The 24,504-nt window shown below is 51.0% G+C and overlaps 1 protein-coding gene across 15 annotated transcripts in view; it reads left to right on the top strand.

Annotated features, from left to right (window-relative positions):
• The first annotated feature begins 22,642 nt into the window (after positions 1 to 22,642).
• Positions 22,643 to 24,504, top strand: part of ARAP3 (ArfGAP with RhoGAP domain, ankyrin repeat and PH domain 3) — a 28,936-nt gene continuing 27,074 nt past the window's right edge. For 9 of the 15 annotated variants that reach the window (XM_077937190.1, XM_015141089.3, XM_077937189.1 and 6 more), the window contains exon 1: positions 23,122 to 23,179. Coding sequence is in view for 6 of the 15 variants with exons in the window: in XM_077937184.1 (XP_077793310.1) it covers positions 22,658 to 23,179 (522 nt within the window). In the remaining 9 variants the exon portion in view is untranslated. Of the gene's footprint in view, positions 23,180 to 24,504 lie in introns of all 15 variants that reach the window. The other 6 variants (XM_077937184.1, XM_077937185.1, XM_077937183.1 and 3 more) reach the window with 1 other exon arrangement.

The raw sequence follows: 24,504 nt of genomic DNA, 5'->3' as shown, positions 1-24,504 counted from the left end.
TTCCCCAAAGCCCGGTGGTTGGGGGAACGGGGATAAGGGGCGGTTGACCGGCGAGGCTGGCACTCCTCCGCCCCTCAATCAGGACCGGCTTCCTGGAGGAGGGGACAGCGGCGAAACCGGGAATCGGGGCAAGGAAGTGGCTTGACAGATGGGGAGTGGGAGGCTCTTTCCAGCATATGGGGCCGCGTGGGCGGAAGGAGTCTGGGCCTGGCGGTGGGGAGGGGTGGGCACCGGGCTTCGGAGACTGTCCCCGGAGCGGGGACGCGCGCGGAGTGAGGGTGGGCGTGTGAACGGGACGGAGAGGGGAGGAGATAAGCCTCCCAAAAGTGGGGGCGGGGAGTGGGGGCGGCCTTGGATGCGCTCACCCGGGAGCCTGCGGAAGGCGCAGCACGCCGAGCGCCTTGCACAAGGGCGCCCCCTGATGGCGCCTCAGGCGGCAGACACGGTTTCCATTTTCTTTTGACATCAGTGTAACAAAATCCTCAATTGAGCGCTTCCTAGAAGCCTGGCGCTGGGCTGAGATCTCCTTTAGAAGCCACTACTGTGCCCATTTTACATCTATGAGAACGGAAGCCCAGCGAGGTCATACAGCAAGAGCCAGGATTCCAGTCCATGCATTCATTTACTCAACAGTTCTTAAGAAGTCCCTCTTGTAGGCTGGGGGCTGGAGGTACTGCAGAACAGATGAACAGGTCCCTGGCTTCGCGGGGCTTATAGTCTAGGTGAGGAAACAGCACACAAGTAAACAAATAAATGAGCAAAATAACTTCAGTGCTGCGGAGGAAATAAACCAGGGTGTGGAGCTAGGCAGCAACTGTGCTCTCTCGGTTTCCCCCAGCCTGCCTCCCCCTCACTGCTCCCTAGGGGACTGGGATTTGTCAGCCTTGGCTTCAAGGGAGGCAGCAAAGGAAGGTGGCTCTGGGGGTGGAACGAAATGGGGGAGTGCAGATTCCCAAGGCCAAAAGTCGCTGTCATCTGGATCTCCGCCACCCCCTCACATGTACTCCGGCTAGCACCTGCAGCCCTAGGCGTTCCCACTGTGGCCAAGCGCACCTGCAGCCCTAGGCGTTCCCACTGTGGCCAAGCGGCTGAATTATTTCTTCATCTCGACCCGATGAGTTTTTAATCTGTCTTTATACAGCAGCCTGGCTGACTGCGCTGGGATTATTACTGAGTTCTCTGCACATCGATCCTGCCTCCCCTAGCCGCTCTGACCAAGTGAGGCTCGGAGATGGCAGCGGGAGGGGTCTTGGCTCTGGAAATATTTAGGGGAGTGCCACTGTTTGCTGTGAGCTGGGGCCTGCAGCACTCGGGTATCAGATGCCCAGGATTTCAGGGTCACTGCCCTCAAGGCTGGGCTGAGCCAGGGTGGAGGGGTATGGGTGTGAAGAGGCAAAGTTTACAATTTGAGCTCAGCAGATGGGGCTGTTCCAGCAGTACCAGGCTATTGTCTATTTGGGCAGCTTTGCAACGCGAAGGAGAAAGATGAAAGGAGGGAGGAGAGGCTAAGATTTCCTAGGACAAGGGCAGATGGTAGGGAGAAATGGGTTTTAGTCCCAGTTTTGCTACTTACTAGCACGTAAGTACCCTTGCAAGCTTGTAAGTGCCTTCGAATGACTCATCTGTAAAATGGGAGTGATTGCAGTGTGTGTTCCATGAGGTAGTATACGCACTGAGCCTTCATACAGTAAACACTCAATAATGTCAACTATTATTAGTAGGATCATTATCTGGAAAATGGGAGTAGGAATCCTGGCTCTGCTTTCTGGAGAGATCTCATGAAACTCAAATGGACAGAGGCACCAGGCCCATGTGAAGGACTATTGCTATTGATCCGCAATCAGGTCAACAACACCAATAATGGCATGAAGAGGTATGAGGCAGGCACACATATTCAGTCGCTCCCACATTCGATCAGTGACAGACACACTCAGTCTCAGCCTTTCAGACACACAGCCTAGATACACCCTCTCCTGCCTTTGGATCAGCCTGATAGTGGGGAATGTGGGACAGAGGCTCCCACATGTGACTTTTCATTTGCCATAGTGCCAGTGGATATTTGAGACTGGCATTTCAAGCATGCAAATCTGACCATCATGCATGGCCCTGGACAAGCCCCAAACACCCTAGCATGGCCTGGGGCTGCCTTTTGCTCCTGCCTTGTCTTTCATCTCCTGTCGTCTTTTCATCTCTTGCCTCTTGCACTCTGAGCTCTCTATGCTCCTGTGATATACTTGGCCTTTCTTGCCTCTGCCTTTGTATGTGTAATTCCTTTTTCCTGGGACTCTTTTCCCTTCTAATATCTATCTCTTTGAGGACAGGAACTCTGTCCATTGGTTGATCAATAGTAAATGATCTATAAATATTTGTAGAATTGACACCACCCCAGCTGATGTCCAATGGCCTCATCTCAAACCTCACTTCTTAGGAAAGGCTTTCCCTACTGCTAGGGCTAGGTAGAGCCTCTTGTTTCACCTTCTAAAGCCTCCTGTACTTCACCTGTGAAATTCACATGCTTGTGTCTATCTCCTAAACTCAACCTCACAAGGGCAGAGAAGCTCCTTCTTGTTTATAGCTCTATCTTCAGTGTTCAACATATACTAGGTGCTCAAGAAAGGTTTTGAATGAGGAAATAAATGGATGGATGGCACTGGAACTCCATGTCTTCTGTTTTAGTCCCTCCTACTGACCCTGTACCCCTATCCTCAGAGAAATGACTTTGGATGTCTTAGGACCAGGTCTTTGCTCCCCCTCTCACTTCTCTCCATCTCCTTCCTTCTTAGCCATCCACTCACAGGCCACGTCTGGGCCCTTTCATCCTTGGTTGTCTCTCCCTGGTGAAGAGTAGTGCCGCCAATGCCCCTGAGCCGTGCTCCTGAGGGCAGGCCCTGGGCCCACCTCCTTTCCACCCTCCAAAGAGCGTAGTTCTGGGTCTCCAAACACAGGGAGGCTGGGCACCCTTCTCCCCCCATCAGCCAGCTGGGTCTAGCAAATGCCGAGTCATTGCCTGCTGGTGCCTGTCTCCAGCTCCTCCAGCCTGAGGAGCTGCCAGGAGCAAACCCAGAAGAGCCACCCTTGGCATCAGCCAAAGCACTTCACACCTGAAGCCAAGGAGTTCCTGCATCTCTTCCTGCAGACTCCTATCTTTGCGGACTTTGCAAAGATGGTTAGAGGTCCTAAAACTGGGGATCAGGCCAGCGTGGAATCCCAATGCTGTCCCATCTCAGCACCACCTCCCCACCCCACCCGCTACTGCCAAGGTCCCCTGGATACCTGCTGGCAACCCAGCCTCAGTTTCTCCACAGGGTCCTTTCTGCTAAAGCTGCCAGGGGAACATTTGCAGGGCTGCTCCACAGCTTCAGTGCCCATGAATGCTGACTAATAATTAAGCCCCTACAAACTGCCTGCAGATAACCATAATCCCTTTTATTTATACAGCCCTGAGCACATTTCAAAGCATTTTCATATATATTATCTCATATGATCTCCCACAATAATCCTGTTAGATAATTATTGGGGGAAGGAATTAATGTCCTTATTTCAAAGAGGAGAAAAACCAAGACTCAGAGAGGAAGGAATCTTCTCTGAGGTCACACGGCCTGTTGGGGGCAGAACTGGGCCGACCGTGCAAGTTCCTGAAAGTCCAGGGTTCTTAATTGTCCACTAGCCCTGGATCTTTTTTTTTTTTTTTTTTTTTTTTTTGAGATGGAGTCTTGCTCTGTCGCCCAGGCTGGAGTGCAGTGGCACGATCTCGGCTCACTACCAGCTCCGCCTCCCGGGTTCACACCATTCTCCTGCCTCAGCCTCCTGAGTAGCTGGGACTACAGGCGCCCGCCACCACGCCCGGCTAAGTTTTTGTATTTTTAGTAGAGACGGGGTTTCACCGTGTTAGCCAGGGTGGTCTCGATCTCCTGACCTTGTGATCCGCCCACCTCGGCCTCCCAAAGTGCTGGGATTATAGGCGTGAGCCACTGCGCCTGGCCTTGCCCTGGATCTTGAAGCTGAAACCCAGAGTAGCCTACACAGCATAAACCCTTCCAGCTCTTACGCCATTCCAGTCTCTTAATAACAAGAGCAAATAATTGAGTATCTATATACGTACACAACTTGAATTATCTCACTTAACTCCCAACACAACCTTATGATATTGGCCATATTATTAGCCCCCACATTACATATGAGATGGCCAAAGCTCAGAGAAGTTAAGGAACTTGCTTTGAGTCACACAGGCTATTCAGATTCTGGATACAATCTTAGTCTGAACAATCTGAGACTTTAACTCCTACCCATAGGTTCTGCGGCTTAACTGAGGCCCCTACTCACACCAAGCCTCCAGAACCCTTTCCTTGGGGTCTAGGATCATTGAGGGTCTCTCTTTTCTGTGGTTATCTGCATTCCCAGTTCACTCATGTGTTCACCCCTTGGTTTGTCAAACATTCACGAGGCCTTCCTCTGTGGCTGGCACTAGGCATACCACAGTGGACAGTGGTACAATGTCCTGCTCTGGAGTAGCTAGCCCAGGCTGGGGGAATCCAAGAAGGCTTCCTGGAAGGGTGCCCAAGATGAATCTTGAAGGATGAATAGGAAGCAGGCAGAAGAGAAGGAAGAGGGAAGAATGTTCCAAGCAGGAGAAGCCAGAGGCAAGAGAGAGTGGGGCCTGCTCAGGGACCCTGTAATTGAGGCAGTTTGACTGGGACAGCAACAGGGAGGAGAGAGGTGAGGTTTGTGTAGTGTTGGCGGGTGGCAGGATGTGGCAGGGAGTGACCTGGTCAGGTCTGTATAAGGATGCTGTGGAGGCTGGGGAAGGGGAGAGTACCGGGATGCTGTCTCTTCCAGACCAGGATCTTTCTAGTCACCTCTGGTGCTAGACCCTTGGAGCCAACCCAGCAGGCTGTGAGCATGTAGGGAGGGCAGCCTTCCAGGGCACCCTTGGCTGAACTTGCAGGGGCCTCCGGAGGCCTGGGGCGGGGATTGTGGATGGGATGAAGTATAAGAGCCAAGGTTTCCTCCCTACAGTCACCAGTGAGGTACCCACGTGAGAACAGACAGAAGGAAGGGCATTCCAGACAGCAGGAACAGCATCTGCAAAGGTGCAGAGGTGAAAGAGAGCAAGACTATCTGGGAGCTAGCATAGTTTATAAGCTGAAGCCAGGGACTGGGCTAGATGGAGTTGTTCCTGTGCAGCAGGACTGAACTCAGGCCTTCATGGGTAAGAGTCTAGGGGTTCTGCTGCTGGTATCCCTAGGTTAAAGCCCAGTTCCTACGAGCTACGCATCTGTGGGAAAACTACTTAGGCTCTCTGGTTTTTAGTTTTCTCATCTGTAAAATAGGGTTGCTGTGAGGATTAAGCAAAACAATGTGAAAGTACTTAGCACATAATAAATACCCAATAAGCACAGTCTATGCTATTGTCACTATCACTAATATTATCATTACTAACAGCCTCACAGTGGGAAATCTAAGGTGGAGCACAACTTCATAAGGGAAGAATCTCATTTTAAAAAGTAAAAACAAGTTGCAACGTGTGCTTATCTGCAATCTCCACATTCACCGATATGTGTGAAATTTCATCTGCAACTGTTTTCTCAGAGTGTCATCCCATCCCCAATCAAATGACGGATGTTGGATGTGCCAGGAATTATAGGGGTATTACAGCAACCAACAGCAGGCTCGAGGCAGGGATCGTATGCAGGGGAGTGGAAGGGGCCTCTCTCAGTCTCTGGAGGGGTGACAACGCCCATGTTTCTAAACCAGGATGGTGGGGACACTCTGGGGAGAGGAAACAGCTCTATCTGCCCCAGTTAAGATGAGAGAGAATCAGCCGAGTTTTGCTAGAGTGAATGCTCTGAGCAGAGTCTGGGATACAGCCCATGCCTCCACAAGTTTTACAATCTTTGAGGTTTGTTAATTGATCTCTTAGAATCTGAATTGTTTAAGCTTTGAAATTAAGATTTGCAGGTGTTAACCATGAGACATAGTTCCAACATGGTCAGACAGGTGAACAAGGACCAGGAAGGCTGTGCCCTGGGGTCCTACCAACCGGGTTCAAATGCCACCTCTATCTACATAGCATAGGCATTAGACAAGCTGTTTCTCTGGGTTTTGGTTTCCTTCCTATAAAACTGGACTGATCATTAGACCCACCTCAAGAGTTGTCTTAAGATTCAGTGAAACAATGCACAGAGAGCACTTGACTCAGTGCCCGGCACGTGATCAGGGCTCAAAAACTAGTAGTTGTCAGCGCTGATATGATGTTCTGCTCCTTCTGGAAAGTTTGACCAATTGCACAGCCCCAGATGGGCTTCTTATGGGCTGGAGTGAGAGGCAGGGGTGTTCTGCCTGGGGATGACAGATGTCCCAACCAGACTACTTTCCCCTTAGGCAATGACAGGTGGGTGTCCGGTCACGGAAGTATCACTGTGCCTGGGAGGGTACAGTGACTCCTTCCTATAACTGGGGAACAAGTTAGGCCTTGGCCTCAGCTGTGAGAATAAGGAAGGAGACCAACTTAGCTACTAGACTGGCTGGACAAGAACTTGAACCCAGGTGTCCTACATTGCCCCAAAGCCACGCAGGGGGGTGCAGAACCTGGGGCAGGGTGAGGTCTGCATGGGAGGTGCTGGTGATATGGTCTTGGTGAAGGCAGGGAGCAAGGCCTTTGAAATTCAGAAACATGAAATTTAAAAAACTGCACACACACAAAGAAATATTTTTTTGCAGCTGTTTTGGCATTTGGGGAATAATTTACCAACTTCAAGTTCGACTTAATGAAGTTGGGGGTAGGCAGCTTCCATGGGAGCTCTGCTTCCTAGCAATCTTCAGCCGCCCAGCCGGCAAAGAGGGCTGAGCACATAGTTGGTGGGGAGCATTCAGAGTAACATGTTGTGTATTTGTCATCAGAATGGAGCCCCCAGGCACAAGGGTAGTGCCCATGGCTGCTCAATGCTGTATTTGTCATGTGGCCACTGACACAATCAATTGACCCCCTTCCACACCGGTGTTTATTAGCCATTGTATAAATATTTCACCCCTCCCCAGCTGACACATAATCTCTTCTTTGCTGCCTCTGACAAATGAACATTTCTCTGTAGACTCTTAAATGAGTATGTGTCACAGCTATGTCACTGATTAATTTTTTTTACCACCACGAACAACGATGCATAGAAATGCAACTTATATTCATTTCCCAGCTTGAGCCCAGCTGTCTAAAAAATTCCACCAGCAGCTACAACTGACAGACAGCTATCCCAGGGCTTGGGCGTGCTGACATGTGGTTGTGTGAGTGCCAGCTTGTTAATTACGGGCTCTCTTTTCCGGCCTGGCTGCCGAGTAACCAGCCACAAGGACCTTAATCACTGTTGGGGCCTGGAAGGGCCTGCTTCAGAAGGCTCCAGGGGCCGAATCTCAATCTGGCCTAACCACACACAGTTTTTTCCTTCAAGCATTGGCCACCTTTTCTCCTGGGCCCTGGTTTGGGAATGTGCCTGTAGTCACCTCAGTAACACTCACTGCACCCTTAAACCCTTCACTCACCAATCTGTGAGGACAGGGCTCAGTCTTGTTTGTTTAGCACAGGGTGAATGCTCTAGAAATATTCGCTGACATGAAGTCAGCTAAGGTGCAATTATTGAACAATGTATCAGCCACTTGGCACATATTACTCACTTCATAGTAGGAGCCCCTACTATGTGCTGGATGCATAGCCAATGAGCAAGACAGATAGACCTTTAGACCTGGGCCCACAGGAAAAGGTGGCCACCAGTTGGAGAAAAAAATTGAGTGTGTGGTTAGACTTGGGTGGGAGCCGGACCCTGGAGCTTTCTGAGGTAGGTCCTTCCTGGCCCTGTCCGTGATTAAGGTCCTGTGGGTGGTTACTTGGCAGCCAGGCTGCAATGAAGTTTAGGTTCTGGTGGTGAAGGACTAGAGGTTCTAGGGATAGAACTTCTATTTGTAGAGGTGCTATTTGTACCCGGTTTGCAGCTGAGGAAACTGGAGGACAGTTCTTGCCTTTGACCACATAGCTCATGAGCGGTGGCACTGAAATAAGAGCCTGTGCCTTCTAACCCCAAAGCCTGCACCCCTAACCACTCTTGGCCAACCACCCTGAGACCCTACTGTGCTTTCCCTTAGCTGCCTCAATTTCTCCTACACTATAGCTCTCCTTCCCTCCTTCTCCTTCAAACTTTCATCTTCCTGGCAGGCTCTCAAGTCACCTTGGGCTTCAGAGCCAATTCAGCATCCCTGCCCCCAACCCGACCCCGTCCATCTGCTGCTCCCCCCTTCCCCATGCCCCCCACTGACACAGAACCGAGCCTTCAGCAGGTGTCTAGGCTGCCCCAGCCCGCCCCCAACCTCCATGCACCTGTGTCCCATGCACCTGTGTCCTTTCCCTGATGTCATATAACCACTGGCTAGGAGCCAAGTGCATAACACCTGGGGACACTTTCAGTGATTAACTAGCTCCACCATTGCCCATAAGGCTCTCAAGAGACTGACCGGAGAAATAGAGACCCCTCCCCCTCAAAGGCCCAAGCAGACTTGGGCAGCTCTGGAGGCAGGGGCTGCACATCCAAGGAACTGATCCTCCCCATTGCCACGTCCAGAGCCCAAAGGAATCAAAACTGCAGATGTATATGGCAAGGTAGACAGTGTGGAATGTCAGCTGGTCTGAATCCCAGTTTCTCTATTTACCGACTGTACATCCTAGGGCAAGTTACTTCATTTCTTCTTGGGTTGTACCTTGAAGATGCTAGTGTCTTTTTCAGAGAGCTGTTGGGAGGCTGAGGAGAGCTCACGTGGGACAGCACCCATCATGGTGCCTGTCGTATAACAGGTGCACAGTAAACTGCAGTATCTTTCTTTCCCTTTTGGCAAGGTTGTGATTCCGACCTATCCTGATTAATCATCTTATCAGAGAAGAAAAGCTGGACAATACACCGGCCTATTGATACCTTAGCCCATACTGACCCAGGAGACCCCAGGCACCAAAAGCACTGCCTCTTTTCTTCCCTCCAGGCCTGAGTGGTGTGGAAGGAGAGGCAACTCCTGGGAAGGAGGTGAAACTGCTATGGGTGGGGCTGCCTTCAATCAGCATCATCCAAAATCATGGCCACATACAAACATTCAGTCCATGCAGCACTGAACAGAGTGCATGTTTATGTGCATTATCTCATTGAAAAGTCACAAAACTCTTTGAGTTAGGTATGACTGGTTTCCTTCTACTGACAAAGAAATTGAGGTCCAAAGAGGTTAAGAGAACTGCAAAAAGTCACACAGAGGCAGAGCCAGGACTTCAACCTGGGTTCACCTTATTCTCAAGATAGTGTTCTTAACTACCGTTGTATGCCACATCCCTCACACCCTCTTCCTCACCACGTCCACCAAGCTCCCAGGGCATTCTGCAGCGAGCAGCTGCAGCAGGCATCCCCTTCTCTATGACGTCATCGACAGCCTGCTTTATCACCTCAGTGGGCCTGCCCTGTCCCACCTGCTAGGCCTCAGTGGAGCTAGGGGCAGGGTCAGAGGAAGGAGAAGCTCAGATGACAGAGAGCTAGGCTGGGACTGGGACAACAGCAAGCCTGGGGAAGGGGCTGATGCAAGAAAGGGGTCCACACAACTGGCCCTTCAGCTGGCTGGTTAGCTGTGCCATCCGCATACATTTCCTTGTTCGAAATGGAGCACTGAGCCCCGGAAATCAGGACAAAAGCACCACCCACAGCTCTGGTCTCGATGACTCAGATTCCACCTCCCACAGCCTCCTCCTGTGTGTGTTTCTGAATGCGTGTGTACCCGCGCGTGCGCCCCTCCAGCGCGTGAGGCTGTCAGCTGTGTGTGTGCGCATGTACAGAGATGAGCACACATGTGCACATGCCTGAGCTGGGTCCACCTGCATATCTCTGCCTCCAAGCCCGAGCTCTCAGAATACGATGACCCACAGGGTCAGTGATCATCATAACATTGATAGCCACATGCTTCCCACGCTTGGGCTCTGTGCCAAGCACTTTACATGCAGTGTAGCATAGAGTCTTTACCGCAGCCTTATTAGGTGCCTACTATCATTATTCCCATTCTGCTAACGATGAAACTGAGACTCAGAGAACTTAACCCGCTTTCCAAGGTCACACAGCTAGAAAATGGTGAAATTATCAGATGTCAAAGTCGGTACCCAGTAAGATGTGCTTCTCACCTTGCTCCCTCTAGGGGGTTTAGAGAGAAGTCCCCAAGGGTCCTTTGTAACCAGAAGCCAACCAGGGTGGCTGAAGGAAGGGGGCCAGAGCCTTGGAGGAAGGAAAGGGGGACGAATAGCAGATAGACACTGAGCAGGAGGGGGCAGGGCAGCTGTCTCCCAAAACAGGTGTCAGAGAAGCTGTGACAGCCACTTAGAACCACAGTGGCAAGCCTCCTTTACATGGCGATTTGCATACATTTGCATTAATTTGCATCACCAAATCTGTGGAATCGGCCTTAATGGTCCCTGCCTCAGAAGACTGGCAGAAGTTGAGAGAGTGGGAGTGACAGGGAGGGCCTGGGGAATTCAGGAAGGGAACGAAGGGAGAGGCAGTGCTGCGGGGGTCCTGGGAAGCGCTGGGCACTGCTAAGAGTCAGTTTCCAGGGGAAAGAAGGAAGAATTCCTCCCAAGTACCCTGGGAAGTCTCCTCTCCCCAATACCATCTCCTGGGGGTAGCAGGGAAGGCGATCGGTGATGCAGAAATCAGGGAGAGCGTCGGAGGGTTGGAGACCTGTGCCCGTGGACAGCGGGGCGGGTCTCGCACAGAGTCTCCCCGCTGGGGGCGTGCCCACTCGGCCTGGAGCTCAGTGGCTCAGTGTTGGGGCGCCATCTAGTAGACATATGCGGGAACGCGCCCTCTTCCTGCCCGCTCTAGCGGCAGCCTCTTCCTGCGGCTGCTTGCACCAAAGTCACGTCAGCTTGCATACTCCCAACGGTCGGCTGTCTGAGTGGGCCTAGGGACCCGCGGTCTTCCAGAGGATCACGGGCAGGGGAACTTCCCACGGGGCGGCCAGGCTAACGTGAATGAGCTAAGACAGCTTAGTGGTGAAGAGCTTGGGCCAAATATGGCTGTATGACCTTGGCAAATTAACCTCTGAATCAATTTCCTCATCTGTAAAATGGGAGTGATAAAATTTACTTGTGAGAATAAAAGAATATATAATCTATTAGGAGCTTCTCAGCAGGACCAGGACTTTAAGGACTTCCAACTTGCACGACCTTGAGACCTCCTTACAATTTGTCGCCTAAGCTTTTACCCTCTTCGTCCTCTTCCTGGTCCTGCTTATTAGCACAATGCCTGCCACAAAAGGAGCACTTCATCAGCAGTAGCTACTGTGGTCGTTGCTATCATTATTATTACTGTGAGGGTGCTAAGGCCTTGTGCGGGCAGCACCCCAACCCCACTCTCATCTGGCCTGGTCTGGCAAGGATATGAAAGGAAATCAGAGGCTGGAGGTGAGGGGCCACTTGCCAATGAGTCAGGAATAAAGACGAAGTCATAGGCAGATAGGAGTGAAAGGGCATATTGAGTCACAAAGTTTGTGGAACCTTCTCAAATTCCCTGTAGTCAAATCAACTGCTAGATAAGGAAGGGACTCAGCCCTGGTTCACAGATGTCAGTGTGATATGTTGGTGAGAGTTAGAAGTGGATTGCTGCCACATTATGGCCTTCTTGGGGTAGCCCTAAAGGACAGGAGGGAAGGGAGGTTCCAGGGTGCAAAGCTTTGAGCAGTACACTTGGGCGTTAGCTTTCTCTAGACAAACAAGTAGCCTGAGGTGTGGATATTCCCTGGCTCCTGTGGAATAGTAAATGTCCCCTAGTCAGGAGCCCGAAGGAACAAAGTCAAAGGCAAGTGACAAAGTGGTCTAGGAAAGAGGCAGATGGGTGGACTGAGAGTGAGCACCAAGTGTGCAAACCTCTGGGTCTCAGGTAAACACCCTGCAGAGCATCTTTTGCCAGGACACGCTCCACTAAGAGATACAATGATTCACCTGGTGAGTGAATCTCTCTCCCTGTCTACCCTAAATGCCTGCTCAAAAGCCCTTGAACAGAGTAGTCATGCTACCAGAGATGGAGGCTATGTATGAGCCCAACAGCATGGGCTGCCTCTCACCAAGGATGAGCTACCACTTCGATTACTCAACCTGCCTGCAGCCAAGACCAGCACTGGGCCCTCCCTCAGAAGGCTCTCTTCCTCAGAAGACCAGCCAAGCCTCTGGTGACAGATCAGTTACACTGATGCTATTCTTTCTACTCTGGAAGGGACAGTAATTCGTTCTTACTGGAATCAGTGCATGCTCCAGATTCAGGCTTGTCTTCCACAGTGTTTTTACCAAAGCAAGTAAAATAATGGGGTCATCATGGACTTCTATAGTTTCTGCTCTTACCTTTGGGTCTTTGATCCATCTTTGAGTTCATCTTTGTATATGGTGTATGGGATGCCAATCAACAGATTCATTGGGCTCACTTGGTTGCTCCTCATCACCTAGAAGCTGACAGCCTGATGGGACAAGGGGACAGCATGTTGAATGCTCAGTGAAGACACTGGCAGGAACATGACACCTGTGGGTTTGGGCCCTCAACTCCTTGACGCAGTATTTGTTTTGAACAGTACTATGTTCCTTATACACAGAAATTGCCGGTCCTGGAGTCAAATGTGGAAGTGGATGTGGCCCATCTCATTCACATTTGTAGAATATTTGCTTTCTGTCACCAAAACTGGAGGCTCTGCCAATTAGAGTTTCTAGTTGCCAGGGAGGGAGAACTTATATGAAAGAACACAGTAGTTTCCACTAAACTGGAAGCTGTGACAGCCACCTGGCCACCTTATGCTCCTCATTCCAGTGGGCCAACAGTTAATGTGCTGGCCAGGGCCATTGATCCTAATGATCATGAGGAACCAGGGCTGCAGATACAATGTGTGTAGATGCAATGAAGGCAGGGAGTCTGGCCCCAGCTAGGGAATTCACTGTGGCATCTCTTGGAACTTCCCACCCAGTAGTAATTGACAATGGACAACTCTAACAACAGTTCTAAAAGGACGAGGCAACAAAGGAATCAGGTCTCTTGGGGATGAAAGTCTGTATAATCTCATCAGGCAAGCAGCCCAGATCTGCAGAGGGCTAGCAGAGGGTCATGGAAGGAGGGAGAGAATATCAATTGTGGACTCAGGACACGCTACAGCAGTGGGACTGTAGCTTGCTTCATTAGCCCTCTCCTCTTTATCTTCCTTAAGACCACATCTGGCACTCTCTGGAAGGGGACTTGATTCCAGTAGACTGTACTTCCCCTCTTGAAGAAAGAGTGAGGGCAACTTTGTTCCTGTGGGGGAAAATGCCCTGTAGGGTGGCATGGAAGTCAGGTATAATGGGAGGACTTGAGTGGATCTCAGCGGCATGAGAAATGAGCTGCCCTGAGACACGAACCTTTCTTCTCAAAGTCCTTCACTATCTCCTTGCTCTCTTTGAGGCTGCTCCTCTACTTTCAGACTTAAATAAAATTCCACACTGTACAGCGTGGAACCTGGTTTCCAAGTGCCACCAAGGGCTGGGTAACAGAACCCAGAAGCATGGGAAGGTAACTCTGTGGGGTGAACTTTGACCCATGGGAAACAGGTCATGGGTGGGAGCTGGGGACTGCTCCAAGGTGTGTTTCCCCCTTACCTTCTGGAGAAGTCCCACCCACGTGCCAAGAGAGCACCCCTGCTGTGTAGTCAGCAGTGTCTCTGAGAGGCTTGTGTGAAGTGGGGCAGGATGGGAAGGCGACGCACCGTCTCGCCTTGCATCCTCCATTTCCTCTCCCTCAGCTCAGGGCTTCCACCTGAATCCTGACCACAGGCTCTGCTTCTCAAAGACCTAAGACAAGGGGATTCCTGAGAGCTATTTCCCCATCTGTGTCTCACACTGTGGTCACTGCTGGAGCCTGAGTTTGACCAATCCAGCATCTCTGGAGCCAAAGAAATGGAGACCCTGGGAGACAGGAACCAACTAACTACTTTCCAGATGGGAGAGAAGGTGGATGAACATCTGAGCGATGAGGGAGGAGGGGCAGGCAGGGTCAGGAAAGGGAGAGGGGAGATCAGAGGGTAGGAAGTTAAGTCTCAGTGAAAACTGCCCCTGTAAATGGGTCTGTGCAGTGAGTTTTCTGGAGAGAATGATTAGATCCTAGAAGGGAGAAGGGAGAACAATATTTCCTTTCCCCGCCGTGGAGTAGACACCCCCATCCATGCAAGGCAGGAAGTGAGTTCTCCTGACACCCTCAGGGCTCCATATTCCTGGGTGGGGGCAGTGTCTGACCCACAGATGCTCTGGATAGTGAAAACATCAAGAATAAGTAGATGGTTGGCCGGGCGCGGTGGCTCACGCCTGTAATCCCAGCACTTTGGGAGACCGAGGCAGGTGGATCACCTGAGGTCAAGAGTTCAAGGCCAGCCTGGCCAACATGGTGAAACCCTGTCTCTACTAAAAACACAAAATTAGCCAAGCATGATGGCGCGTGCCTGTAATCCCAACTACTTGGGAGGCTGAGGCAGGAAAACCTCTTGAACCTGGGAAGTGGAGGTTGCAGTGAACCGAGATAGCGCCCCTGTACTCTGGCCTGGGTGACAGAGTGAGATTGTCTCAAAAAGTAAATAAATAAAAAATAAATAGATAACCCAATCTCCAGTATTTTGTTACAGCAATGCAAATGGACTAAGATAGCCCCCGCTCTGGCCACTCCCAAAGCCCCAGTTCATAAATACTGCATACCTAGGGCACATCCCCATCTCCAGAGTACAGCCTCACACTCTGATGGAGTTTTGTGTCCAAAAAAGGACTGGCCCAGCAGCAATTTGGTGGTTTGCAGGGAGGTAGGGCAGAGACTGAGTGAGCAAATATTCCTAATACTCTCCTTGCGCCTACCCCTGCTTACACTCTTCTTTCTCTAGATGTGTGCAGTGGTGCACCTGAAGCTTAAAACAGAGGTCTGCTAATTCCTGGAGTCATCCCTGTCATTCTCCTGCCTCTAGGCAAAGCCTTATTTCAGCATTTTCAAGGCAGAAGGAAGGGAAGAGGAGAGGAGGGACCTGAGCCCCAGCAGTCTACCGTCTGCTCTGCCTGCCTGGGATGCATAAATAGAATTGGAAGGGCCCCCATCTCTGATAGTCGGGTGCAGGGTGTTTTTTTAGGGAGAGATCCATAACTGTCATCAGAGTCTCAAAAAAGTTTAAGATCTGCCCCTGTGCTGTCCAATATTGGCAGCCAGTGGTTATTATTTAAATTAATTACAATTAAGTGAAATTAAATATTCAGCTCTTCTGGCTCACCAATCTCATTTCAACCTCTCAATGGCCACATGTGGCTACTGGCTGCCATATTGGACAGCACAAATATAGAACATGGTCCATCATTGCAGGAAATTCTATCAAACAGCAGTGCCATTAATTTTATGTATAGAGAAACTGAGGCCCAAAGAGAGATGACTTGCCCAAGCCCTGAGGGGAGTTAGTAGTAGCTGTAATACTAGATGCCCTTTATAAAATATTTTGCAGTAAAATTGCACTAAAAATCTTATAACTACAGCTCATGTCAATGGCCTAGGGTGGAAGGAGACAGGGCCCAGTCATGGGAGTGAGGATGCAGGGGAAGGGAGGTGTTCTGTGTTTGTTCCTTCCCTCCCCCTGGCCCCAGGGCTGCCCCAGCTCTCCAGGATAAAGAAGGCATGGAGGCCTGGAACTTCCTCCCCTCCTCAATGATGACTTCATCCTCACAAAAATGTGAGGAGGGCAGTGGGAAGGGGCTCACTGCAGGGTAGCTCTGGAGTCTAGGGGGAAATGGCAGAGCCCACAGGCCAGAGGAATTAGGGGAAGGGAGGGCTGTGCTGACCCTAACCAGTCTCCATGCAGCCATCTTCCTAAAATTCAAACCTAAATTCATGAGTCTATCACCCCATGCTTAAACTCTTCCCTGGCTCCCCATGGCTCTTGGCATGGAGACCAAATCCCATACAAGACCTCCAAGGGCCTGCATGGCCTGGCCCCTGAGATCCCTTCAGTCTTAGCTGGTCCCAAGCTCCCTCTCTCTTTGATTTGTCTCCCTTACTCACCAGGCTGACTCCTACCTCAGGGCCTTTGCACTCATGGTTCTTCTGCCTAGAACACTCCTTCCACCTCACTTAACTCCTACTCATCTTTCTGAGATCTCAACTTAAGCAGAGCTCCCTGGAGGAGCCTCCCAGATGCCCAGGTCAGGTCAGCTGCCTCTGTGTTATGCTTTTATAGGGCTTCCCTTCAGAAAAATTCATCTTGGTTTGTAATTACACATTTATTTGGGGGTTGTTTGATAAATATCTCACTTCTTGAGCAGGTCATGCTCCCCAAAGTCTGCTGTGCATGTCGTTGCATCTCTAAACCCTTGAGCAGTGGTTGGTCCAGCAAAGATGATTAATAAAAACATGAGAAGAAAATGAAGGGATTGAATGGGAATCTTCCTTCCTGTAAGAAACATGCTCGGCTGGGCGCAGTGGCTCACGCCTGTAATCCCAGCACTGTGGGAGGCCAAGGCGGGTGGATCACCTGAGGTCAGGAGTTCAAGACCAGCCCTGCCAACATGGCGAAACTCCATCTCTACTAAAAAAATACAAAAATCAGCTGGGTGTGGTGGTGGGTGCCTGTAATTCCAGCTACTAGGGAGGCTGAGACAGAAGAATCGCTTGAATCTGGGAGGCGGAGGTTACAGTGATACGAGATCGTACCACTCCACTCCAGCCTGGGCGACAGAGGGAGACTCTGTCTAAAAAAATAAATAAATAAAAAGAAACACACTCCTTGGCATTCCCCCAGGCCCTGTCCCATCTCATCAGGACCAAATGTGGGTGATGGCTGTGCCTTCTATCATCCAGAGGGTAAGGGCAGGAAAGGAGTGTGACCTGGAGGCCACTGGAGACCATGGAAGCGATTGGGAGTTGCAGGGGTGACAGGAAATTGAGTAACAAAAGTGATGGAACGGACAAGATGACAGCTGGGGACTTTGGGGAAAATACAAGGGGTACAATGTGGCCTAATTTGGCAATAGGATGACACAGGCTGATTGATTAAAATAGGTAACGGGATATGCCAGAGTGATGGAAAAATAGGCAAGCTGGGTGCATTCCAGAGTTATCGTGGAAGTAACTGGCAAAAATAGGAACAAGTAACGGGAAACACTTTGAGCACTCACTGTGTGCCAGGTCCTTTCCACATATTACCCATATATTTCCACAGATTAATCTTTACAACCCTGTCAGGCACTATTCTCTCTCCTTTTTTCAGAAAAAGAAACTGAGGCACAGAGGGCCAAATAGACACAAATAATCTGCTCAGGTCACACAGTTGGTAGAGGTGGCATCAGGGCTTTATTTTAGAGACTGTGTTTTTTTAATTGATTTTTTGTTTTAGTTTTTGTTGCTGGTGGTGGTGTTTGTTTTGTTTTGTTTTTAGAGACAGGCCTCACTGTGTCACCCAAGCTGGAGTGCAGTGGTTCGATCTCAGCTCACTGCAATCCCCACCTCCTGGGCTCAAGCAATCCTCCCACCTCCGCCTCCCGAGTAGCTGGGACTACAGGTGCACACTACCGCACTTGGCTAATTTAAAAATTTTTAGTAGAGACTAAGTCTTGCTATGTTGTCCAGGTTGGTCTCAAACTCCTACTCTCAAACAATCCTCCTGCCTTGGCCTCCCAAAATGCTGGGATTACAGGTGTGAGCCACAGTGCCTAGCTGAGAGACCTTATTCTTAATTACTGCATACCATCCACTTTTGGTGAACAAAGTGGCCTCCAAAGTAATTGTGGCTTAATAGTCTATCATTTGAGTGCGGAATAAATCGAGACATGGAAGGGGCTATTGAAGAATTCCTTTCAACATCTCCTCATTGCTTGGTTCTTCCCCTTCCTCTGCTCACTAGTGTCCCTTTTGTCCCATGTGTTAAGATTAAGATTTAAGATCTACTAATGTCAGCTGGGCACGGTGGCTAATGGCTGTAATCCCAGCACTTTGGGAGGCTGAAGTGGGCGGATCACCTGAGGTCAGGAGTTTGAGACCAGCCTGGACAACATGGTGAAACCCTGTCTCTACTAAAATACAAAAATTAGCCGGGCATGGTAGCGGGTGCCTGTAATCCCAGCTACTTGGGAGGCTGAGGCATGAGAATCGCTTGAACCCAGGAAGCGGAGGTTGCAGTGAGCTGAGATCCGGCCACTGCACTCCAGCCTGGGCGACAGAGCAAGACTCCATCTCAAAAAAAAAAAAAGAAAATTAGTAATGTCATGTTTCTTCCTATTCCTCCCTCCAGGCAAAATCCTAGAGAGGCAAAATTGAACAATAAAAAGCATGAGAAAGAGAAAACTAGGGCTGCTTCTGGGAAGAACTTAAGAGAGATAAGGTATTGAGGAGTGAGAAGTCCCAGATAATCAAGATTTGTGGGCTGGGCATGGTGGCACACACCTGTAATCCCAGTACTTTGGGAGGCTAAGGCAGGAGGCAGGTGGATGGCTTGAGCTCATGAGTTCGAGATCAGTCTGGGCAACATGACAAAACCCTGTCTCTACAAAAAAATACAAAAATTAGCCGAGCCCAGTGGCATGCGACTCTATTCCCAGCTACTCGGGAGGCTGAGGTGGGAGGATCACTTGAGCCTTACTGCACTCCAACCTCACTGCACTCCAACCACTCACTCCAGAGTGAGACATTGCCAAACAAACAAACAAACAAACAAACAAAAAACAGCCAAAAGATTTGTGAGCAACACAGAAGTGTTGCCGTCGGTTTTCAGGTCTTCTGAGAGATGAAGTATTGGAGAACCTGTTTGCTCTTGTTGGTTTCCATGGGTCACGTGAGCCCTGTGGCTTATATTTGGGTTACATCAGAGCAGGTAAATCAGTTGATGATGGTCAATAACGCAGTCTCTCTAGACAGGGTGAACGGTGTCTGTGGTGTCTCAGGACTTAGGATTGGAGAGAGTCCCTTCCTAGTACCCTTTGTCCATGAAGCTCTGAGGGAGCCACAGAAGGTACCCCAAAAGGTAAAAGCAGCTCAGCCTAGATTGCCAGGCATGGCTAGCTCTGGAGTAAAGTGAGTTCCCTTGCCGAGCCTGGTACTGCTAATCTTGCTGTAAGCAGACTCTTTGGACAGCGAGGGTGAGAGAGGTCTGATTAGGGAGCAGGGACCCAAGATAGCCTCCTAGGGAGGAAGCTCTCCAAGGGGCACTAGCCACCCCTGCTACTCAGTTTCAATCCCATTCCTATGACCTAGTTCATCTCTCACACTACCATTTCCCATCTGCCTCTTATCTTAGGATGCTCAGCTCTTTCAGGACACTCGTGACTACTCTCCTTTCCTGATTTCTCAGGCCAACAGCCCTCCCTGACCCAAATCATCTTGAAGGTGTATATCCCTCCAAGTGAATGGCTGACCTGGTGCTCTACCCCATTTTTGAGTATTCAAAGATTAAGCCCCAGAAATCCATACTTTCCTTCCTTGAGCTCACAGACCTTCATTTTGCACATCTCCTAGGGGCCAGGCCTCACATCTGCTACAGACTTACTCCGCCAGGTTCATGAATCCCTGTGCCCTCACGTGACACTGGGTTAGTGCTCCCCCAGGGTATGGAGGAGAGCAGAGGAAAGCCGTGACACCTGGCCCCTGGGTTACAGCTCCACAGAGAGGAGTCTGGGCAAAGATCTCACTGTATCCACATTCAGGGTCACAGATGCTTTAGCCATTGTCTTCTGGGGCCTGGGATGTCTCTATCCCCTGCAACCTGTTTCTGCCCTTGCAAAGGCTAAGAATGAAAGAGAGGAGGCAGGGCGGGGTGGCTCACCCCTATAATCCCAGCATTCTGGGAAGCCGAGGCAGGAGGATCACTTGAGGTCAGGAGTTCGAAACCAGCCTAGCCAACACGGTGAAACCCCATCTCTACTAAAAAATGCAAAAATTAGCTGGGTGTAGTGGCGGGTGCCTATAGTCCCAGCTACTCTGGAGGCTGAGGCGGGAGAATTGCTTGAACCCAGGAGGCGGAGGTTGCAGTGAGCCGAGATTATACCACTGCACTCCAGCCTGGGTGACAGAGCAAGGCTTCATCTCTGGAAAAAAAAAAAAAAAAAAGAGAAAGACAGACAGGATGGGGAAGAAGAAACCTGTGCTTCCCAGTCCAGAGCCTAAGACCCAGGATCACCTCCTTGTCTAGCTCCCAGGGACCCTAGAAGCAATGGATTCTCTTTGCTCCACTGCGGCCAGGCTACAGAGATCCCCTTGAGTCTGTCCTATACTTTCAGAGACAGATTGTGAAGACAGAGAAAGACAGACACAGACAGAGGGACAGACAGACACAGGCAGAGACAGAAAGAGAGACAGACACAGCGGACATCACAAAGAGATTCAGAGAGCGAAGAAAGATAGAAGTACATTCAGGGGAACACAGGAAAAGAAATAGAGAGACAGAAATAGGAAGAGAGACAGAGCAATAGAGATAGAGGCAGAGAGAAGAGAATAGAAACTGAGAAGGAGAGCCAGGGAGGTAGAGAAGGAAGACACAAGCCAGGGCCCAGAAGCCTCCACCCGCCCCATATCATTGAGCCAAAGAAGGAAAGTGGGGTCTGAGGGAGGAAGCCAGGTCTCCCTCTCTGTGGCTCTGCCCCATCATCTGGCATTGGGTGTCCTTAACTTGGAGTCAGTGGACTTGGATGGGAAAAGAATATTACTTCCACTAATCTCTAGCTGAAATTTAACATTTCCTCCACTTATGACAATAGCAACAAACCAGTCATTTTAGCTATAACTATGGCTTTGTCACCAGTAGAAATCACATATATTTTTATATCATATTACAGTATTGCAGATCTTTTGAAATACCATTTATGCTCATCACTGCATCAAAATTATGTGAGGTATCAACCTACCACTAGATCTTCTTTAAAGCATTAATAAAGAAGCGCATATATTACTATATCACATTGGTTTTATACCTGTATTACAACATAATTGGTTTCCTTCATAATCCTATATATTTTATTTTATGCATTTTAAAATATTATTCTGAGATAAGGCCACATACTTTACCAGATTGCCAAAGGGGAACATGGCACAAAAAGGTTAAGAACTCTTGCATCTAGCCCCTGACCCAGACCACTCGGCACCCATTCCTCAAAACTCCCTGTGCCCATTACTGTCTTTTCCTGCTCCGTTATTTTGCTGGGTTAGTCTGAGTCCTTCAAGAAGAAGCTGCCAAGGCAGAATGCAAGGATTTGACTAGGGGAGATGCCTGTGAGAGAGGAAGGGAGCCTGGAGTTGGGAGAGCTGTGAAGGAGAGAGAGAAGGAAGAAAGGTTGAGAGGAGCATCCTAGAACACCAGTCAAAGGAAAGTTCAGCAAAGCCACTGGGAAATTCTTGAACCAAAGTCAGCTGTCAGAGGACTCCCCTATCTCCCGGGAATGAGTCTACCTTAGGATCTCTGCTGAGCTCTGTCACTGGCTGGGAGCAGCCCAGTGGGAAGCTGGCCTTAGATTTCAAACAGAAGCAGCTGGGGTCACTGGTTAATTTCACTCCTCACAATGTAAGGTCTGTGAGGAGCATTCTCACTGCCACCATAGTTGCCCATTCAGATAAAAGGACGTGGTGCAGGGGTCCTGTCCAGGGCAGTAGGCCAGCATGGTAGTTATAGATGTAGACTTGCAGAGTTGGCTATTTTCTAACTGCAGGGTCTTGAGCAAGTTATTTAATGCTCCCTTTCTCCTTATATGTAAAATAGAGGTGATAAAATTTCTTATTTATAGGGATATTTGTGAGGATTAATTAAAGTTTGTAAAGCAATGTTTACATAGAGCCTGGAGCACGGTCAGCTCTCAATAATTGGTAGCCCTTATTATAGCCACTGCAATTATTACTTATTACTATCATTCTCTTTCTCAAAGGGAAGGTCAGGAAAGTGGGGCTCCAGGAGGCTGAAGATGACAGTCCCTCCCCTAGCTGGGGCAGCTGGAAGAGGTGGGAACCGCTTCCTCCCACTCCCCTGAGGCAGGGGTCTTCCCCTAGCTACTGACAGTTCCTGTGTCTGCTGACTCACAGCCAACTTCCTCTCATACAAACAGGAAAACACAGCCGGCCAGCGCCCCCCCCCCCAACACACACAGACACAGACACACACACACACACACACACACACACACACACACACACACACACACACACACAGCCAAACACTGGCCCTGCTCAGAGAGGGAACTGCCTCCGCCCCTGGGAGACAGGCTCCAGGACTGGGGTTCCGGCAAGACTAGGGAAGGACACTAGGGAAGGAGAGAGGAGCCATTCCTCCTCAGGTGTCCTCGGCATCCCCCTGAAATTTTAGGGTGGGAGAGTGGGGAAAAGGAGTGGCTTCTCCCACGAATGAAACAGCTGCTTGCTTGGTCACTGCGCTTGCAGGGCGTCAGCCTGTCCCAAAAAGGCAGCCCCAAACCTTGGTTTGGATGTAGGGATGCTGCCTTGCGGACCTTCATCCCTCGGAGGAACCTAGGCCAGGCCCTTAGGAATGGAAGTGGGGAGAAAGAGACGGGGACCCCTCTGCTGGGCCTCTGCGCTTGTTGCCCAGGCCAAGTCTCTGGGCAGCTTGGAAGGTTGTGGCTCCCCATGAATTCTGGATGTCCAGCTTCTGTCCCCCCACTAAACTGGTTGCCAGGGTCCAGCACCCTGCTGGGCGTAGGAGAGGTGCCCTGAGGGCTTATGGTTCGACCTTTCCTCCTCACTTTTGGCAGGACTGGAGGGCACGGGTGCAGCAGAGAGGATGCAAAACCTTCCCTGGCACTCTCCCTTTCTCAGTTTCTACCTCCGTCCCAATCTCCGTCCCGGTCTCTGCCTCTTTGTCCCTCTCCCTGAGGTTGTCTTGGTCCCAACGTATTGTGGTCCTTTCTCGGCCTGCGAGAGGGCACACTGGGGGCAGACTCGGAGATAAGCGCGGCGGTTGGGCAAGGAGCCCAAACCCTTTGGAGGCCTGCGCTTGCACAAGGAGTGGCCGGGGCCCCGCGGAGGGAACCGGCCGGGCGGGGCGGGGCGGGGCTGGGCCCGTCGAGGGAGGGCAGAGGGGAGGCGGGGCCGGCGCGGCGGGACCCGGAGCCTCGGACGCGCGGCGGGCACCCGCGAGCGGACGGCGGCCGCGTAGTGAGGTGAGGACCCCCGCGCCCCCCGGGTCCCTGCTTCCCAGACTCCTCCCCATCACCTTCTCGAGGGCCTTCGTGGGCTCCCAGGGTCCCCTCGGCGCCGGCGGCCCTCCCCCTCCCCGCCACGACCCGCCCCTCCCTCCTGCTGCCCGGCCTCTGCCCCATCATCCCTCCTCGCCCCCTCCCTCGTCGCAGCCTGCGCTGCCTGCCACTGCCCGCCCCGCCCCCGCCGCTCCTGTTCCGCGAGTACCTCGGCTCCCAGTCCCGTGCTCTCGAGCCCGGCCTGAGTCACCGGGAAACCAGGTCCTGAGTCAGGGCCCGAGGGTCAGCACGCGGGCCCTGGCTTGGGAATGAGGCCCAGCTGGAGAGAGGCAGAAGGAGGCCCGCACTGATGCTGGGACGGAGAGGGCGTCCTGGTCACCGACAGAGCATAAGAGCAACAAGGAGAGAGCCTAGGCCGAGGAGGAAGACAGAAACCCAGGCTCAGAGGCAGACAGAAACACAGATACAACTCAAGATCTGGTTAGAATTGGAGACTGAGTCAGGGACAAGCTTAACGACAGAGAGCAAAACAGGGTGGGACAAGGAGAGGGACAAAGAAGGATTGAGAGGTTGAGATGGAGTGGGGCAGGGACAGGGACAAGGCAGAGATAAAACTCAGGGGCCACAGAATTAGAGACAGGTCTATGAAATAGACTGGGGTCAGGGTCAGGCTGGCAGAAGGGGGACAGAGCAGAGACCTGAGCCCAAGGGAATGGGCAGGGAAAAGGCAAGCTCAGAAAAGGAAGGCTTGGAGAAAGCAGAGGTGAGGGGTTGGCATTTCACACTGCTGAACTGCTACAGGGCATGTGCACACACATGTGAACAGCATGTGAACATGCTGCCAGTGGGTACCTCTGGAGTACCCCTGACCTCTGGTCCCTCATCTCTCTGGCCTGGTTCTCCGCCCCCATCCTTATTCTTCAATTAGCCTCCACCCAGGGCTGGGATCCCACACATTAGGACTGGTTAGGGCTCTCAGGGCAGCCTGACCAAGGCAGGCAGGATGTGGAGGCGGCCAGGGCTGGAGGGACAGGAAGGAAGTCTGAGCAGAGACAATAGGTGGAAGGGGAGGAGGGACTGGGAACAACCAGGATTAGGATGGCAGGCCTGTATACCTCGGCTCTGGAAACAAGAGGGAGCAGGGTCTGCACCTCCTTCCTCCTACCTAGGCTGCCCCTCTCCCCACCTTAGTCTACAGCTGATCTGGCCACATCATTGGCCCCTCTTCTGCATCTCCCAATCCCACTCTGCCCCACAGCATTCTAGTATATTGTCCCATGCTTATTCAG

The sequence above is a fragment of the Macaca mulatta genome, chromosome 6, assembly GCF_049350105.2.
Source record: "Macaca mulatta isolate MMU2019108-1 chromosome 6, T2T-MMU8v2.0, whole genome shotgun sequence".
NCBI classification, from domain to species: Eukaryota; Metazoa; Chordata; class Mammalia; order Primates; family Cercopithecidae; genus Macaca; species Macaca mulatta.
The sequence above is the reverse complement of the archived record's forward strand: the minus strand, read 5'-3'. Positions and strand labels throughout refer to the sequence as shown.